The following is a 19,301-nucleotide window of genomic DNA, read 5'->3' on the forward strand; positions in this document are numbered from 1 at the left end:
GGCGCACATAAAGGAAGTGATGCAAATAGATTTTTTGAAAAGGAAATGCCTCTCACTTTTCACTTTTCGGTTCATTGATTGGCATTTTTTTGAGGGGGCTCGGAGCATATAAACTCAGCAGAAGCCGGCTGGTGATCACACAGAAGGAGTTGAGCTGAGAACATCAGACATAACGCCGACAGACGACAAGATGTTTGCACATAGACAGACATACCTGGGGAAGGGTAAGTTTTGTTATGCGGTGTCAGATTTGAAAAGAGTAGAATTCGGCGAGTTTGTAGTTTGCTTAGATTAGTTAAAAGGTGCTTTAACACTTGTAACAGTACTATTCAAATGTGGTGTTTTGGTAATGTTGATCTTTTCTTAAAAGTAAAAAAAAAAGGCAATAACTTTAGACCAAAGCCGAGCAACATTTTTCTCATATTTGTGATCACTACATTGCAGGCATGAGTAAAAGAATCACATAAAAACAAGATAATAAAAATCTTGACTTGGAAACAACAGGTTTTGCAGCACCACAAGGGAAAGAAGAGAAGCGAGAGTAAAATCTAATAATCTAAATCCATATTTTCGGTCATTTCCAGCCTTCCTGCTGCTTCTCCTGATCACAGCAGGACGATCCGCAATGCTGAGTAACAACCTCCCAACCACAGCAACTCCCACTGTGTCGATCTCATCTCTGACCACACAGCTCAACAACAGTAAGTGTCGTCAATGCAATCTGGTTTTTGTGTCACTTGTGTTTTATCAGTAATTTAGCTGACGTTTACAGAGCCCCAAAGTTATGGAAATGTTAATTTATCTATTGCATCTTGTGCAAAAACGTAGAAATCTGTGTGGGGAACAGTAGTCTCTACGGGGGCCCAGTGGTGCCACTCAACAATCAATTAATGAATGAATTAAATGATAAATAATTGACAGCAGTATAGGTGCCACCTCCTGCTGCCATTTGCCAGAAGCAACTGACAAATGCAAAATGTAATAATCACTCATTCCTACAATTTATTTTTGTTTTTATGAAATAAATTAATCAATAAATTGCAGAATAATAAGGTAAAAAAAGAAACACGTTAAAAAATGCATATTTTGTTCATTTGGTTTTGATTTTAAATCCGTCATGTATCGATCATTAGTTGATTATTTAGGGCACAAATGAGCCCCCATACTTTTGTGTTAAAGAGTTTATAATTGCTGACGAAGCTTCTCTCTCTGTGTCTCTCTGCAGGCAGTATGGAGGAACCTCGGGTCGAGCGCTCACACAGATCCTGCAGAAGTGAACATGCAAAGTACTGTGAAAATGGTGGAGAGTGCATGTACCCTCAAGACAGCGACGAACCCTCTTGCATGTAAGACATGCTATGCAGCACACATTTTTTAAGCCTGTGCCTCCTGAATATGTTCTAGTTATGATCAGCACCTCTTATCGTCATGCGCATGTTGGTTCGTGTTCACCTCTGGAATGCACTCACATATTTTGTCTGTGTGGTCTGCAGCTGCACGTCCTCGTACAGCGGGCAACGTTGCCTGTTCTACAGTGATCACGCTCGCACTCTGCCTGAGCTGGAGCAACTGATCGGCATCATTTTTGGGGTGGCCATGTTCATCATCGTCCTGGGCATCTTAAGTTACTGCTTTGTCTATAAGAGGTGAGTATCTGCAGGCGTCCTCCACACAGTGCTGGAGTTTTATGAAGGAATAAGGGCACGTTAGGAGCAGAGGAATTGTAGTATTAAAGCCTCAAAACATTTGGCATTTGGCACTCTGGACATATTCCGTTTGTCTCTCCCTGCCAAGTGAACTCCCTGTAATGAATCAGCCAAAAATGTTCAAGAGATCACTCATTAAGTCATGGCAAAGTCCTCTGGGATTTCTTCCCACCATCAGACAAAATGACAAATTCGCAATGTTTCTTTTTTTCAGTCTTGAGGTTGTTTACCCTCTTAAATTATAAAATAAATACTTTTCAAATGCATTGGTGTATGTACAGTTAGGATATGAACTATGTGTAAAAAAAACATCTAATATTATAGATTAAACTATCAAACGGTGTAGAAAGCGATGAAATAGCTTCACCTCAACCATTACAAAATGTAAGCACATATTCAATGTAGTCAGTTACTGAATACAAATTATACGGCAATTTTTATAATTAGTACTTGTAATCCATTGAATTACAAAAAAAAATTTAATCTGAATATTTCTGAATTCCTACAAAAAAAAAAAAAAGAGTCTTGTTTAAAAATGTCTTGAATTGTTACCAAGAACAAGTTCTAATTCAGATGATCTTTTTTTCCAGGTGTAAAAAATCAGCACCGCTAATAAAATCTGCAGCGTCCGAGACGTCAGTGTGACCTCCTGCAACTCATCTGTTTATCATCATCTTCACCGCTGTCATCACCATTATCACTGTTCATTAAACACAAACCATAACATTTCATCACACTGAATAATCCACAGCATTGGAAATGATCTACAAAGCACTTATGAGACTGTATTGGATATTTGATGTGTGTAAAGAAGACCACTATTTAACATCATTCAAACAATTGAGGAAAAACTAAACTGTGTCTATTCATGTCAAACAGGTTCAGATATGATTCACTAAATTATCCGTGAAAGAATGAGAGAGAACAGATGACTATTTATTGTAATGTAGCAATTAACTTATTTCAAGTGTTCAACTTTTTTATTTAAAATTTTGTAATAAATTCAGAAAATTAATGTGTATGTGTTGCTTGAATTTTTGTGGGTAAAATGTAAATAAACACACACACACACACACACGGCTCAAGGAGCATTTTCAATTTAGCAGGAGATAATGTTGCTGTTTGGGGGTGGGGGTTTGAAAATAAATTGCAAAGGTGACTCGTGATGTCCCTAATTTGACACAAATGTCAAATTCATGCATTACTTCCTTGAAGGGATAATGACCATTGATGCACAAACTGTACAAGAGTCTTCTGTCGACCCTAAAGGCTTACACACCAAACAGTGCACATGCACAAACAGCAGATCTGAGATCAGAGTTTATGGAGTGGATAACGTAAAACAGGAGTGTTCAAGGGAGGGGAATATACAATCATATGTTTTGATCTGCTACGCTGTTAATGACGAAGAAACATTTTGCAACTGATTAAAATCTGCTTAAACAAACAACAAAGAAAGTTACATGCTACAGAGAGCATGTATCAACACACATCTGTTAAAATCACATCAGTGAAGTCACCATGCAAGGGACCACCATGCGTTTCTATTATAATAAATTATATGTGAATATTCTGTGAAATATCAGTTTAAACAGTAAACTTGTTCAGCAGTTTTGGGGTCATTTTATGACTTTATTTTTTTTAAGAATAAGGAAAGATTAAAAAAAAATAATGAGTCATTACTGAGCTTAAATATTCTTATTTCATTACTTTACATTATAAACAAAATCAAAGGGTAATAATCAAAACTGTAAGTATCTAAAGGAATATCACAGGTAACCTTTAATTAGGATTCCAAACTAAGGGCAGGCAGTGCGGTTGCACTGGAGCTCATGAGGTGGGGGGCCCAAAGAGAGAGTGGGTCCTCCAACAATGAATTGGGTGGACAGTGGGTCCTTATGAGTTTGAAAATATGCCTGTGTTCAAAGAACAACTCATGTTAAATTAAAAACAGTGTCATATATGTCCTTAAAAATTTAAACCCATCTCTGTCATGTTTAACTTTTCTTTTTGTACAATAGTCAGTGGCATCTATAAAAAATGTTATGCTTATTCAATAACTATAAATCAACTATTCAATTTGTTAAATTAATAATTTCTTATTTTCTTTGGTATTTTTTGTTGTATACAAATATGCAGTGATGATTGCTGACTAATATGTATGTTGATGCTATCTAGTGTCAAGTCTCGGATCATATGACGAGACAATATGAGCATGACAACATGGGGCCCATCATAACTATCTTACGCCATTGCTCCAAACTATGTGCTTAACCCACATTTGTCTGCACTGGTGGAAAGTAACTATAAGAGTGACTAAGTACATTTACTCAACACCGCACTTAGAAACAGTTTTGAAGTACTTGAACTTTACTCGAGTATTTCCATTTTATGCTACTTTATAGGGGAGTGTGGAGCACAACCTAACGGGGTAAATTGTAACATGGACGTTTTATGTGGTTACACAGGGTCGATCCTTTCAAGCTTCCGGCCAGTTGACCACAATACCACCAAACCCACAAAATTCCACAAAGATTAGACGTGTTTCAGCTGAGTTCAGTAACAAAGAGCGTTTTCAGCCAGCATAGGTACATTTCTTTGTCATACTTGTTTTGCAATTACTGAGCTGTCTATGTCAGTCACCGGATCCAACCATATGTCATCTTAACTACTGCCCTGTTGCCTAAAATATATCATTATTTTGAGCTATGTTACCAACATCCAGCAGGTGTTACCTACAGCTAAGCTTCCTATAGTGCACTTTATCTATTTTGCACTCCTTCTTTGCAAACTAATGTTCAGTTTGAACTAATGTGCTTAATTGAATGAGGTATACTTTGTGTTTGTCATATGTCAGGTATGTTATTGACACACAGTTTCACAGTCTTGCAAATATTCATACATTTGACATCTGTATCCAACCCATGCACATCTATCAGTCCAACTACTGAATATCGATGATAGACTAACAGATGGATGGATACCTGTACGGATACCTATGGAGACTTTTCATGTATATAGATAAAATTGTATTGAATGAATTGTGTTGAACAGACTTTTCAAGCAACCCTTACAACTAACCCTAAATATACAGTATATAAAAATCTCCACATTGACTCTTTTTGAATGGAGGACTTAAATTTGTAGAGTATTTTTACATTGTAGTTTGACTTTTTCTCAAGTAAAGGATCCAAATTCTTCTTCCACCACTTTCTGTTAAATAAATAAATAAAAAAGCCCATCTGTGATAGAGGGATGACAGGAGCAGCTCCTCCTTGTTTTTTTCCTCTCGGTAAAACCGTGCCTTCAGGGTCTCTCTTTTTATTTGGACCTTTGAAGTGTTAAATTGTCTAAATTACAGGAGTCTGTCACCACACCCAGGCCGCAGGATTGAGTCCGTCAGGATCTGCCAGAGGAGGTATCGCTTGCCCCCCTTTATCTAATAGTTATTTTGGCAAATCGGAAGTGTCTTTAATCCACACTGCTCCTCACCTGAGAGCCCACCGAGCGAGCCTCCTGTCAACGACCTGTCGGCTCTGAGATGGGGAACAGCAAACCCTCCGCGCTCCTCTCACTAATCGGTAAGTTCTGTTTTTTTTTAGTGTTTGATACAAAGTCAAGTTCACATACTTATTTGAGGTGTGGATTAGAGCTGGGGGGATTCAGGTGTGAACTCAGTTTGAAGTTATTACTGTTAAAGCAGAGCTGAGATCAGGTCAGAAACACGACAGGTAATCCACCTACAGCTAAACTCAGCAAAGCACAGACACCAGAAAAGACATTAAAGCTACTTAGATAAAAACTAACTGAGAACATTTACGCAAATACTTTATTAAAATGCACTTCTGAGGTAGACTACTGTTACTATTTTACAGTGCAAACAGGCAAATAAATAGTAAAAGAGAGCACATCTTATAACAACAGTAGTGTTCCTGATACAGTCATCCTGTGTTCATTGCCTGTATGGCACAGGGAATAAAGGACTTCTTATATTTGTTCTGACTGGCTCTATGGATCTTAAATCGACACCCAGACAGAAGCAGCTCAAACTCTGAGTGTAACAGAAGTGAGGAATTGGCAATTATATGTTTAGCCTTCCTGTGTACAGCACTGTCAGATAGTGCTGACTTGCTTCTGTGACTTACCTCTAATGTTAATGACAATGGAGAGCTTGTTTTTGCTCCTTGCACTCAGGTTGCCACTATGCTGTAATGTTAAATGATAAAATGCTTTTAACCAGGATTCTCTATGCTATTGGAAGTATGTGTTGGCTAACAGTGAAGCTCTTCAGCTTCCTGATTAAAAACAGGTGCTGATTGGATCTCTTGGAAATGCTCTCTGAGTTTCCATTAAAAGTTACTGTCTGATCAATAGTTGTGACCAAGTACCTGAATTGTTCCACTTTTCCACAGGCTGGTTATTAAATATGATGACAGGGAGGATATGACTGGTACCATTTATAAGTTCTTTTGTTTTGGCCTCATCATCTCCACTTTTCTTGTCATGAAGTAAGCCTCTTCATACATGGCATTATCTTCAGGAGAAGACTAACCAGAGCAAAATGATTTGCATATTCATACAGCTTGACATTATTCATTTTATTTGTATAAATGGAAAACAGTAGTGGTGAGAGCACACAGCCCTGCAGTGCCCCAGTATTTAAAACAAGCTTGTCTGAGTAGACCCATTCATTTAAACCCTCTGAGGACATTCAGTTAAAAAAAAACAGTTTCATATTTAATGAATAAGACCACCATTGACGTTCATCTTAAAAAGTCAATCTAAAAGAGTGTTGATTTGCATCATGTTAAAATCAGAGCTAAAATCATTAAAAAGTACATGAGCAAATGATTTTGGTTGTTGTAGGTGTCTTGCTATATGGTCCGCTATGGTGAGAATAGCATCCTCTGTCCCCCTGTGTGATTTTTAAGTAACTTACAGGGGGTCGAGCTGATCCCCTACAGAGGACTTAAGATGGATGCTGACCACTCCCTCCATACACTTAGCTAAGGGTGCTTTTACACCTGCCCTGTTTGGTTTGGTTCAGTCGAACTCAAGTTAGTTTGCCCCCTAAGTGCAGTTAATTTGGGCAGGTGTGAACACAGCAATCACACTCAGGTGTGCACATTCTTGAGGAGAAGAACTCTGGTGCGGTTCATTTGTGGTGAGAACATGTTCCGATCTCGATCTGAACCAAATGCAGTCACATGACACATTGTTTGGGTTAACCATGAGCATGTTACAGTCCTGGAGGATTATTAATGTGCACCTCCTCCTGTACTGCCTTAATATGCACATTCAGCACATCCAATGCATCAAAACATTGTTTTCTAGTTGGAGCTGCGCCTCGTTTTCAAACTGTATGGTTTGACTAAAATGAACAATGACAGCAATATAGTCCACGATGAGCAGCGCTAAAATCAACCTGCGTAGTTGTCCCTCCATTGTGACATTAGAAAGTGTCACATTTATCTCGCAAGTGTACTCTTCTTCAACGTCTTTTTTACTTCCTGGATTTTCCTGCATGGAAATTCTGACCAATCAAGAGCAGCTTTCTCTCTCAAGGCATTTGATCTGATCCGCTTGTAAATGCTGCCGTGAGAACACGAACCAACTCTAGGCAATTGTACAGCTTTGTAACAAAATTAGTCCCTGATTCGGACCAAAGCAAGACAACTCTAGGTCTGAAAGCACCATACGAGTGAAGTGAGTTGAACTGGTCTAAAATCTTTAGGAGACAGTAGATTTTGTTCTGTGAGTATGGAAAAAACCAACTGTTTGGCAGTCAACTGAGTGACAGGCCCTGTAAGCTGGTCAGAGCACACTTTAAGTACTCTCAGACCTCATCAGGTCCTGGGGCTTTGTTGGGTCTGGTTTTGACAGTTGAATAGTTTCGTAGCTACCTATCTGCTTGCCAACGGTGCTGCAGCCTATCCTTGGGTCTTTCACATCAAACCTTCTATAACAGATGTTCAGATCATTAACAAACTGACCACAATCTACAGTATTCACACTTGGCTTTTTTTTTTTTACCTTCCCTGCCCATCATCCTGTTAAGCCCCTCCTATGCTCGCTTTGCATTCCTTGTACAAAACCTTTACTCAAGTATTTACATTTTATGCTACTTTATATTTTTACTCTGTTACTTTAGGCTGAACTATTGTACTTTTCTTTGTCATTTTATGAAATACAAAAAATTGTTGAAGATTAAACCAACAGTAGTCCACATAAGATGGTTTAAATTAGTTGCATTTTGACAAACTGATGCACCAGTCTTGATGATCCAATAATGTCTAATAACACTCACAGGTGCCATTTTTCCTGCAAAATGAATAGTCATACTTTTGATATTTTCAGTACATTTAGCTGGCGGTACTTCTGTATTTTCATTAACCCTAAGTAATATTTTAAATGCAGGACTAGTACTTTTACTAGAGTATTTTCCCATTTTGGAACTGCAACTTTTACTTAAATAAACAATCTAAATACTTAACCTTGAACTTTTACTCATCCCCATTGACTCCACTACATTTATCTGACAACTAATTACTGTTTTTGCTTTGCAGTTTTCAGTGTGGTGACAGATCGTTTACTCAAGTACCAAGAAGTAACAAAAATGCTCCATTGGATGTAAAAGCTGTAGACTTAAAAATGTGCTTAGGTAAAAGTATTTAAGTACCAATAAAATAACCAGTACCAATAAAATATCCTCTGAGTATCAAAAGTAAAATTAACGTACTCATTTAGCAGCAGAATGGTCCTAAAATTTTATATTATATGTTAAACCACAGGATTATTATTACTTGTGCATTACATGCATGCATAGTTTGTCAAGACAGTGCTTCTACTTTCCATCATGCTATTTTATACTTATTCTCCACTACATTTCAAAGCGAAATATGACACTTTTTACATTACATTTTATGGACAGCAGCTAGATCAAAACCTACAAAAGATATGACCACCTGATAAAACTGTATGTATTGTTATGTACACAATAATTTAAGTTACCTCAACCAGTTGTATTAAAATGCTAATAAGTATTAATCCACTAATTTTAAACAACGGGTCCGTCCCGTGTGTAATGATATTCTTTTACTTTTAATAATTCAAGTGTAAAGTACTGAAAAGATTGCCCTGAGTGGAAGTTTTTGGAGTCAGGTGAGGGCCTTTGCCACATACCTGTGTTAATCAGTTGACGCACATGCTGAGCTCAGAGCCTGAGGGATGCTGAAGGATGTTGGCAATTAAACCGTGAATGGAAGATTTATTATTTGAAAGCACATGCGGTCTGATTAAATCTGTCATTTGCTTGTTGTTCAGGGTTATTCCTCTCTATAAAAAGTCATAGAACATTCAAGCTTGTATAAACTGTTGCGTACCCAAAAGTGGAGGAGGTACTCAGATGCCTTGCTGAGGTGAATGTACCAGTATTACAATGCTTCAAACTATGCCGCTCTAGGTACCTCTGTAGTGTCAGTTTTGGATGCATAGGGACAGTGTGTTAGCTTCTGCTCATTACATATATAGCAGGCCACCAGGAACACTGCTTGGCCTTGTTTCCAGTTTTTCCCAGTGGCCAAACCCCCCCCCCCCCCCCCCAAAAAAAACCCTGCGGCCCAAAAAGTATTTTCCCTGTAGACTGCCATTATAAAAGAGACATCTATTTAACTGTTGACCAGACACCTTGAACTGCAAACAAGGTCAGTTATGACTCTTTGTATTATGAGTTTTGATCCATGGACGTTTTATAGCCTATGTTTAAAACCTTCCTCGAGCTGAAAAAAGCGATTTAAAAATCTGTGATGTCATCACACAACCCTGTGTCACTCCGAAATCACCGAAATCTGGCGCTTGGGCAGTGACTTCCAACATCAGACACCAACAAAATAGCTGTCCTTTCACGGCCCTTTCGGCATGATATGTGGCCAACCCAGCGGGGTCAGGGGGAAACGCGGTGGGACAAGAACGAAAATTAAGGCTGTGAAAGTCCGAGTAGGATGAGTGGGAGGGTGGTTAGATGAATCCAACAACCACCGACTTTCACCCAAGAAGCCAGTGTTCACTAAAGCCAAACCCTGTTCTTTTGTTGCCTAAACCCAACCATGTGTGTGTGTGTTGGCCAAACATAACCACATGGGTTTGTTGTTGAAGGAAAAACGACATAACCTGTATCTTGAAAAGAAACAATGCATGTAACAGGCGGAGCTTGACATGGTGGGGGCTATTTAGAGTCACCAATTGACCTAATCTGCATGAGTACCCAGAGAAACCCCACACTGACACGGGGAGAACATGCAATCTCTGTGCAAAAGGGCTCCCCCACCCTGGGTTTGAACCAGTAACCCTCTTGGTGTGAGGAGACAATGCTTACCACTGCGCCACCGTGCCACAAAAATGTTGTAAACTGAAAAACAACCAGTAATTATAGTGGAAAATACTAGGGGAAAAAGTACATTTCCCTGTGAAGTGCAGTGGAGAGAACAAGTACCTCAAAACAGTGCTCAAGCGCAGTACTTGAGTAAATGTACTCACATTCTGACATCACAACAACTGCAAGTCATCATATGAATGCTAATTTTTCATTTGGATTTTTTTTCTTTTGCCTCCTGAAATAAACCACTTTAGAATTTTGTAGTAATTTCTATGCAACTGCCGCTTTTATTCCTCCCTTTGTTTATTTACACTGTGTATTAATGGGCTATCCATCATGATAGGAGTTTACCTGCACTGATAACCATCCCTCATTTAGCTCCTCTTGATTATCAGTGTCAGATAAAGTAGGCTTACTATGCGCTGCTCACCTTTACCCTACATTTATTTATATTTGTATGAACCAGTTCAGTGTTGCATATTAAACTTTTCACAAAGCCAAAGGTTGCGCAAACTGTTGGAAAAGTACTGTTGTAACTCCCGTCCAAATTAAAGCGAGGGAGATGGGTGGATAGAACCAGCTTCTGCCAGATTACAGTGAGTCAGTGACTAATGATATAAATGGGTTGATTGGACAGTAATTAATTGGTAATACAGCAAAGTTGCTTCGTCAATACTTCCAGCTCGAGTGCACTATGTACTTTACACCCATCAGCCACGTCAGGAACACCCAACAACCAGGCTGCGTCCTCTCACAGAAAACAGAGGAAAATATCTCTGCAGCCATAACAACAGACAGGAACAGAAACCCAGAGAAGGCGCCATGGCCAGGCTTTTATAGCGAGTATAACCAGATTCATAACCAGTCATAACCAGACACATCGTGCATCCAGGTTCATGTGTTTTTTTTTTTTTCCCTCTCCCATCTGCAGGAATGTGGGCGTCTGCTAATGCAGTGCATTATAAAGCTGTGCAGGCTGGTACAGGCATGTGGGGCCGGGCAACACGGGCCACACCACATCATCATGTCCCAGTTGGCAAAGTTTACACAGAGAAACTTGGCAGGGAATTGCACGTTTCTTGCCAAAAGATATATTTATGATCTTTGAATTTTTTCTTGATGCTGGTGTGGCGTCTTATCAAAACACGGTAAACAAACAATCACTGTGGAGTCCATTCTGAATGGACTGCCCTCAAGTGATGCAGTATCATGTCAAGTTTGTAAAAATCACACTTAAATATTTCTTACTCATGTTGAATTTCCAGCACAGAGCTTTTGCCATTGCCTGATGTAGAGTGAGTGAATAATGGACAGTGCTCATATGGGAACAAACTAGCTTGATGGCATGGAATTCATTTGATGTTAGAAATTAAATGCGAAAAAATATGTTAACCAAAATGTCTAAAAATCAAGTTAAGTAATTTGTCTGGACCCCCAAAAGAGTCCCAGGATCATGATCTGAGATAATGAAAAAACTGTTTTCTGGTTTTCTCTAATCCAGTGGTTCCCATCTGGTGGATCGTGGTCCAAAAGTGGGTCACGGGTCCATTCTGAATGGACCGCAAGTGACTCGTGAATGTGTCAAGTTTGTAAAAATCACACTTAAATTTTGAAGTACAGTGAATTTCCAGCACAGAGCTTTTGCCATTGCCTGATGTAGAGTGAGTGAATAATGGACAGTTAACAAAGACAGCAAACTAGCTTGATGGCATGGCCAAATGCAATTATGACGCTGAATATTAAACTTTGTGGACCTTAAAATAATGACTAAGGAGAAAACTGGACCCCGTGGCTGGACCAATTGGGAACCACTGCTCTAACAGTTCATTTTTCCTTGTGAAATATTAGATAAATACCTTTTCAGGCCACTTAAATAATTGAAATTAGACAATTTGAGAAAAGAAGATCACTTTTCCAAACAGATCACAGCTCATAAGTCACATTTATTTTCAGAGGATACCTGCCGAAAAGGTTGGTAGCCACATAACATAACAACAACCTACACAGGGCTGGTAAAACTCAATACCCATACAAAGCTGACCGAATGACCTTTAATCCAGTGTAATTAATGAGACCAAAATTCTCTTTTCAACAGGTGTCATGTTGCTCTGGCCGTATGTTCTCACCAAGAGCGTCTCGTCCAGACTGCAGACTCCAGACAGCTCCTCTCTCTCTGCAGGTATTCACCCACACAAATGTAACAAATCACTTTATTTGTGAAGTACAGTATAAAAAACATGCATGTCTTTGAAATACTATAAAAAAACCATAATTCAAAGTGTTGAAATGCATTTGGAGAACTAGAACTTTTTGCATTTAGTATCATGTGTTTTATTTTTGGTGCAGCACGGCATAAAGAGTGTTGTAACACTGATGAACTCTGCAGTAGTACAGCAAAAACATATTTTTCCTCTCACCCGTAGTGCTGTTTATCAGTCCAGATTGTTTTGGTGTGAGTTGCAGAGCGTTGAAGATATCGTAGAGATGTCTGCCTTCTCTCCAATATTTTGGTGTTCAAAGCGCCAAGAGAAAAAAACTCAACAACAATGTGTCTTTCCAGAATTTATGACCTGGTTGCTCAAGATAATCCACAGACCTTGTTGTGAGCAGTTTCATGTAGAGCTATTTTCTTTCTACCGAAGTACACCCACCAACCGTATCACTGCCCTGAAGGAAGTGTGCATTTACTCATGGACAAGAGACTTGAGCTCAAGAGAGTGTGAGATGTTAACATCAATGGTGTCTTCCATTCCCAAGCTGTAACATTAGCTAGCTCAGTGGTGCTAGGTGAGCTAGCAGTAGACGCACGCCTCCATCTGCGTCTCCAAATGCTCGTCCTATCATGCTAGGGCACACGGTGATGTCATCAAATGTCTCAATCCCCCAAATATTTAATTTACTTTAATGTAAGACTTAAAAAGCAACAACTTTTAGCATTTCAGAACCACCACTGGTTTGACAGTTTTGCTTGAAAAATAATTGAAATGACTATTAGCTGCAGATTTATTTCCTTTAGATCGACTAATTGTTGCAGTTCTAAAACAAATATTGCATATAAAAATTGAGTTTTGGTGGTTAAGAAGATGTTACTGATTCTGCACTCTCACATCCCAATAATGGCAATTTTATTACTGCAAAAAAATGGAACAATGCAAACACAGTTGAGGTAATAAATACCTGTCACAGTGGTAGCTTAATACTCAGATTTGGGGATTAGTCAACGAGACCAGAGGGTGTCTAAACACCTGCTGTCTGCTTGATGTGTCTAAATATGTATTCCCTCTCAGTGTAAATGATGCAGTTTCCTGTGAAAAGATTTCCATCAGCTGTCTTGTTGTTGGTGTTTCAGGACAGGGAGAAGAGCGCCCTCATGTGGTGAAGCGATCAACACAGAACTGCGACAGCACTTTTGACAGCTACTGCATGAACAACGGCCAGTGCATGCTGCTGGTGGACATCAATGAGCACCACTGCAAGTACGATCATGATCCTATGTGTGCGTCTGTGTGTGTGTGTCTGCTAGTTTTAATTATCAGGTGTGATCATGCATGACTCGTCTCTTTGTGTTGCAGGTGTGAGAGGGGCTTCTACGGCCCCAGGTGTAGCAACCCGGAGCTCGTTGTTCAGCCAATGGGAGAAGAGCAGATTATTGTGACCGTTTTCTGTGTGAGTCTGCTGATTATAGGTCTGGCTGGAGCTCTCTACTTCTGCTGCAAATGGTAAGGATTTAGTCAGTGAGTGAGTGAGTGAGTATGTGTGTGTGTGTGTGTGTGTGTGTGTGTGTGTGTGTGTGTGTGTGTTTGCAAGAGTAATGACTTTTCATGTAACTTAACTGTTTGTAATGGTATGATGTTGATGTGGCTTGCTGATAGCAATAGATGCATTGTAAGGATGAAGCTGGCCAACTTCCAAAACACTTTTTTAAATGAAAACATTACATTTTCAATTCTTTAATTGACTTCCTTCAAATGCTCACCTTTCATTCCTCATGCCGTATCTCCACAGTATCCTTCAATGGCAGAAAACAATCAGAAACCCAGATAAAGTGTTTAGATGCTGCAGTCTGTTGGATAACTCCAGCTAGCATATCCAGGTTTCTCAAAACAGAATATTCATACACCAAAATCCCAATCATATCCAGTAGTTACTGGAAGAATGGCTAAGATCAATATTTGTAAAAAACAATGTTTAAAATAACTGTGAAAACAGCGGGACAATGTAAAAGTGGTTGCTCCTGGTGACGAACCTAGAGAGACTTAACACCTGAATCTGCTGCTTCCCTTGACTTAATGGAGCTTTACAGTGAGTTTGAACTCACACTAACTGTTGTGATTCATTCCTACGGCTCTCACTCAGTACGTTTACATGGACAGTTTAATTCCACTTTTAATCGGAATGAACAGCCATTCCGATTGAAAAATGGTCATTCCGATTGAAAATTAAATCCGATTAAAGGAGATGGTTTATTCCGTTTGTCATTCCGAATGAAAGAATTTTGTGTGCATGTTTACACTCATTCCTCTTTAAGTTCATTCCGGTCTTTCTGCGCATGCTCTTTTCCTTGCCCTTCTGGTGCAATGACGTATATAGCGCGCATAGCAACGGGCTGCATAGCAACGGGCTGAGCTAGAGCAGTCGGACTTGTTGCACTCACCGGTTTCCATTCGCCACAGCACGGTCTTCTGCCTCCCTTCTCCTGCACAACAGATGAAGCATTAGCAGAACAAGGTTGTTGTCGTACTGCTGCTTCAAGAATATAAGCAAAACACGCCTGAAAAAGGCACTAATAACGGCGTCGTCAAACATCTTGTTATCCGGAGCGAGGACTACAGTGTTTTCTTCCGGTAAACGTAAACATGTAACATCCGCCCCGCCTCCTATCCAATCAGAAACCTTCCCTGACCCAAACCTTGCGCAGACCTGAATAAAGGCGATTGAACTGATCTCCCGTGTAAACCCTCATTCGGAATGAATATTTCCCATGTAAACTACCTGGAAGCACTTTAATTCTGAATGATTTCATTCAGATTTATTTCATCCCGAATGACAAGCCATCATGTAACTGTAGCCATTGTGTCGTTTACAGCTGCAGCAGGCAAAAAAAAGCTGTAAAAATCCACTGTATGCTACCTACCTAGCACCAAACAGCTGTGAGACACAGTAAGCAACAAGCTGGTGAACATAGTGAAGGATTTAGTAGCTAAAAAGTCGGATTTTTTCCTCAGAAGTTGGTGGAGACCAAAGGCGGAGCTAAAAGATAGTGAATACTGGACAGTAACACGACTCCAAATGAAAGCAAATGTTGCTCTGTAACTGCTGGATGTGTAAATGAGCAATTCTTTGTGAACAAGTTCGCCTTATCAGCTTGTAAGATGATGATATGTAAATGTTGTGTTTTGAGGTACTTGAGTATTTCCATTTTCTGTAACGTAATATTCAACCCAATCTCACTCCGAAGTATCGAAATCCACGTTGACATCAGATAAGAACAAAAGTTAAGGCAGTGAAAGTCCGAACAGGGCGTGCAGGAGTGGTGGTGGATGGGTCTAACAAACACTAACATGGTGTTCGCATTCCGCCAGATTCTAAAGCCAAACCTTTTTCTTTTTTCCAAAACCTAACCACATGTTTTTGTTGCCCAAACCTAACCACATGCGTCAATGCAGGTTGTTGTACTGACGTAGCGCGTTTATTTTAGAGACAGTATGTAAACAGTGAATTTCCTGTGAGAATGGAAGTGTATTTTGAAAGAAAACAATGCATGCAACAGATAGAACTTGACATGGCGTCACAGAATGTCAACAACCAACACACCCAGGGTACCTTGCACGTCATATCTGGAGTCCATGATCAGATGTCGATATGTGAGAATGTGTTGTAATGGGCTACTTGTACTCCACAACATGTTAAAACTAAATATAGAACTGTAGCACTATAATACTGAATTACTGCACCATTTTTAACTGATGTAGGAGTTGCTCTGTAGATTAACATTTTACATGCTGGATGCCACAGTAGCTCACTGCGTAGAGTGTGTATCAGTAAGGCTGAGTCCTTACCACAGTGGCTTGAGTTCAAGTCTGGGCCAGGGCCCTTTGCTGCAGGTCTTCTCACATCTCTCCCCTTTCATACCTGTCTCTCACTATCAAATGAACATGAAAATGTCAAAAAATATCTTTTTACACACTTTTAACATTTTACACACTCCACACACTGGAGTCCTAACTTTCTTATTCTAGACTTTCAGAACTCCATAAATAACTTAACAAGATGAATTTTCAAAGTAGTTAAAGTTGGCTCCACCTTGACCGGCTAACAAAATGCTAAAGTGCTGCTCACATGTTAATGCACAGGTAATAATAATCCATTGGCTTTGTTGCCTCTTTTGACTCCTGTTGCTTCTCTAAAATGTCATTTTTTAATGCTACGAAACATAGCTTGTTTTCAGGTTCTTGTTAAATGAAAATTGAATTTTGCCTAATTTAAGTTTTTAAAAAAGTTTTTAAACTTTATATGCCTCTGTGCCAGCGATAGCCTTGGCTGGAGGCATTATGTTTTCGGGTTGTTTGTCTGCCCATCCACCTGTCCACCAGTCTAGCTGTACACCAGTCCCATTCTCATGAATGTAATGCCTTAGCCTTGAAGGAATTTCTTCAAATTGGACTCTTCCTGGACTCAAGAAAGAAATGATCAGATTTGGGTGGTCATAGGTCAAGGGCATTGTGACCTCATCTATCTTATCCTAGTGACTGTGATATCTCAAGATGCCTTGTGGAATTTTTTTCTAATTTGGCACGAGTGTTTCGCGTGGATGAATTTACTAGATTTTAGTGGTCAAAAGTCAAAAACCAAGGTCACTGTTACCTTGCATCCACGTCATTCTTGTGAATGTGATATCTTGAGAACACTTCGAGAAAACTTCTTCACATTTGGCACAAACACCCACTTTGAGTCAAGGATGAACTGATTTGAATTTGGTGGTCAGTGGTCAAAGCTCAAGGTCACTGTGACCTTGTCTGTTGCATTCTCATGAATGTGATATCTCAAGAACACCTGGAGGGAATTTCTTCAAATTTGGCATTTCTTCACTGGTGTACAACCGTAGATTCTAGTTCGCTGATGCATTTAGTTTCTGGTAACATGCAAATAAAGTGTGATCATAGACTTGAGATCATGACTCAGACACAACGGCTGTCATCATGTAAAACCTGCAGGTGTACCTTGGGTTTCAAATCAAGCCCCTCGTGACGTAAAGTCTGCCTCAACATCCTGTTCTGTTTCATGCAGAGACACGTCAAACCACAGACAATGATTATTATCTCAAAGACATTTCTTTGGACATTTAAACTGGGTCACCGTGCAGTTTTCATTTCCTCACATGGCTTTTCATTTAAAGATGGTAGAAAACAGCGTCAATAATTTGATTAGCACATATTTTGAAATAAGTAAGTGATGATCTGTGTTATTTTTTTACAGGTATAAGAAAAACACACGCCAGCAGAAGCGGCAGGGTTACAAAGGAGTCCAGACAGCTTAGACGCACACCCACTACATCCGCCGCTGGAAAAGGCAAACCCAGTTTTCTACAAGAAAATTTCAACATACCTGACGAGCTTTCACTCAGTTTCTGGTTAACTGGACGTCACACGGCTTTGGATCACTTTACCAGGCAGGCAGATTGGCACAGAGAGATTAAGATGATGACAAAGAAGCAGCTTTTGTTGTTTCCAGTAGCGCTGGGTCTCATGTTTCAGCACCTGCTGCCCTCATGTTTGAAAAGATGAATGGTTAAAGACTCAAAGGGGTGACAGTGATGGTGGGTCAAGGGAAAAGGATTGCTGAACATCTCTGACCCTGCATACTTTTAGAAATTTAGGCCTGCGTTTGTTAAACAAGAGGTAAACCTAAAAATTACATGTGCCCCGTTAATGTGTGACTGACGTAAAGATTTCAAAGAGCTCATTTTGAGGTGCAGCGAGGTTGCAGATCAAAGAGAACAAAAAATAAAACTTACTGAAAATAAAGTCTTCACCACTGAGCAGCCTTCTGTCTCCCTACAGTACAGTCCCACACTGTTTTACACTATTTTAATTTATACCTAACACTTCTGCCTGGTTTAGTTTGTATTTATTGTTGCTTTCTTGTCTTTTGTTTCTTTGATGAATATTTTAAAAAGCCATTATTGTCTATAAACAGCAGTGTGACAGTTCTGTGTTTTATAATGTGCTCAGACAGTTTTCTTACCGGTATTTTGATAATTTATTACAAAGTATTATTGTATACACTGGAATCTTGTCTTGCTTTGGAAGCTCTGTTACAGCCACAAAAATGAACTTAATTTTTTTTAACTCTTCTATAAATTTCTTTTTCTGTTTCATTGTTGCTGTCTGAAGGGTACAGCCGAGAGTCTTCACATTCTTCTCTAATATTTACACAGTTTTCACATATTTCTTCCATGTGATCAATAGTTCCCTTGACAAAAAATATCTCTGTCCTGGTTTTTTTCACACATGACATTTTCGCAATAGCAGTATTAGCTGGAAAACGTGTTTAATAAAACATCAATTAAAGCAAGCGCATTTCGAACTTACAACTTGTGCTCCTTCATTTAAACACTGACTTTTAACTTTGCAGATCTTCTCTGGTCTTCAGATCTTCCACACAAGTGTGAATTTTGTTTTTCGAACTGTATTAATACCGAGTGCATGTTCACAGACGGTTTTGCTACCGTCTACTGAGTAACAGTAAGTAAAAGTCAATCATGTTATAAATAAAAAAAGTTTCCAAATGTAACTGTGGTGTCTTTATTTTGAGCTATACATAGGAAGTCAGGGTGTAGCTTTATGTATACTGAAAGCCTCAGAAGATCTTGTTCACAGTGTGCATCATGACAGGTGTAATTACTTTGATGAGTAACAGCTGTGTGTGATTGACAGCTCCAGTGCTCTGCTCCTGTGAGCCGTCGTTAGTGTCACTAGTTCCACCTGTGTGTTGCCTGCTGTGACAAGTCAAAATGTGTACAGTGATAAGGATCACACACAGAACCAAAGACACTGCAAAGAAACCTTTTATAAGATGTGCATTTGATTCAGGAATTAATTCTTATAGTTTGTGATAATATGACAGGAAACAGAGCTCAATGGTTTAGAGAAGACATGTATCCTTTAAAGTTGATCCATATTTTGTGCAAATGCATACAGTCATATTCCCAGTCCAGTCAG

The 19,301-nt window shown here is 39.3% G+C and overlaps 2 protein-coding genes across 2 annotated transcripts; both read left to right on the plus strand.

Annotated features, from left to right (window-relative positions):
• The first annotated feature begins 97 nt into the window (after positions 1-97).
• Positions 98-2,721, plus strand: epgn (epithelial mitogen homolog (mouse)). The gene is made up of 5 exons (XM_049579045.1): positions 98-224; positions 585-701; positions 1,226-1,346; positions 1,494-1,646; positions 2,297-2,721. Exons 1-5 carry the CDS (start codon positions 191-193, stop codon positions 2,349-2,351), a joined length of 480 nt encoding a protein of 159 aa, XP_049435002.1. The 5' UTR covers positions 98-190; the 3' UTR covers positions 2,352-2,721.
• A 2,275-nt stretch (positions 2,722-4,996) lies between these two features.
• Positions 4,997-18,873, plus strand: LOC125890421 (proepiregulin-like). The gene is made up of 5 exons (XM_049579046.1): positions 4,997-5,287; positions 12,176-12,259; positions 13,430-13,556; positions 13,653-13,799; positions 17,557-18,873. Exons 1-5 carry the CDS (start codon positions 5,248-5,250, stop codon positions 17,615-17,617), a joined length of 459 nt encoding a protein of 152 aa, XP_049435003.1. The 5' UTR covers positions 4,997-5,247; the 3' UTR covers positions 17,618-18,873.
• Positions 18,874-19,301: the final 428 nt, after the last annotated feature.

The sequence above is a fragment of the Epinephelus fuscoguttatus genome, linkage group LG6 (genome assembly GCF_011397635.1).
Source record: "Epinephelus fuscoguttatus linkage group LG6, E.fuscoguttatus.final_Chr_v1".
Taxonomy (NCBI): Eukaryota; Metazoa; Chordata; class Actinopteri; order Perciformes; family Serranidae; genus Epinephelus; species Epinephelus fuscoguttatus.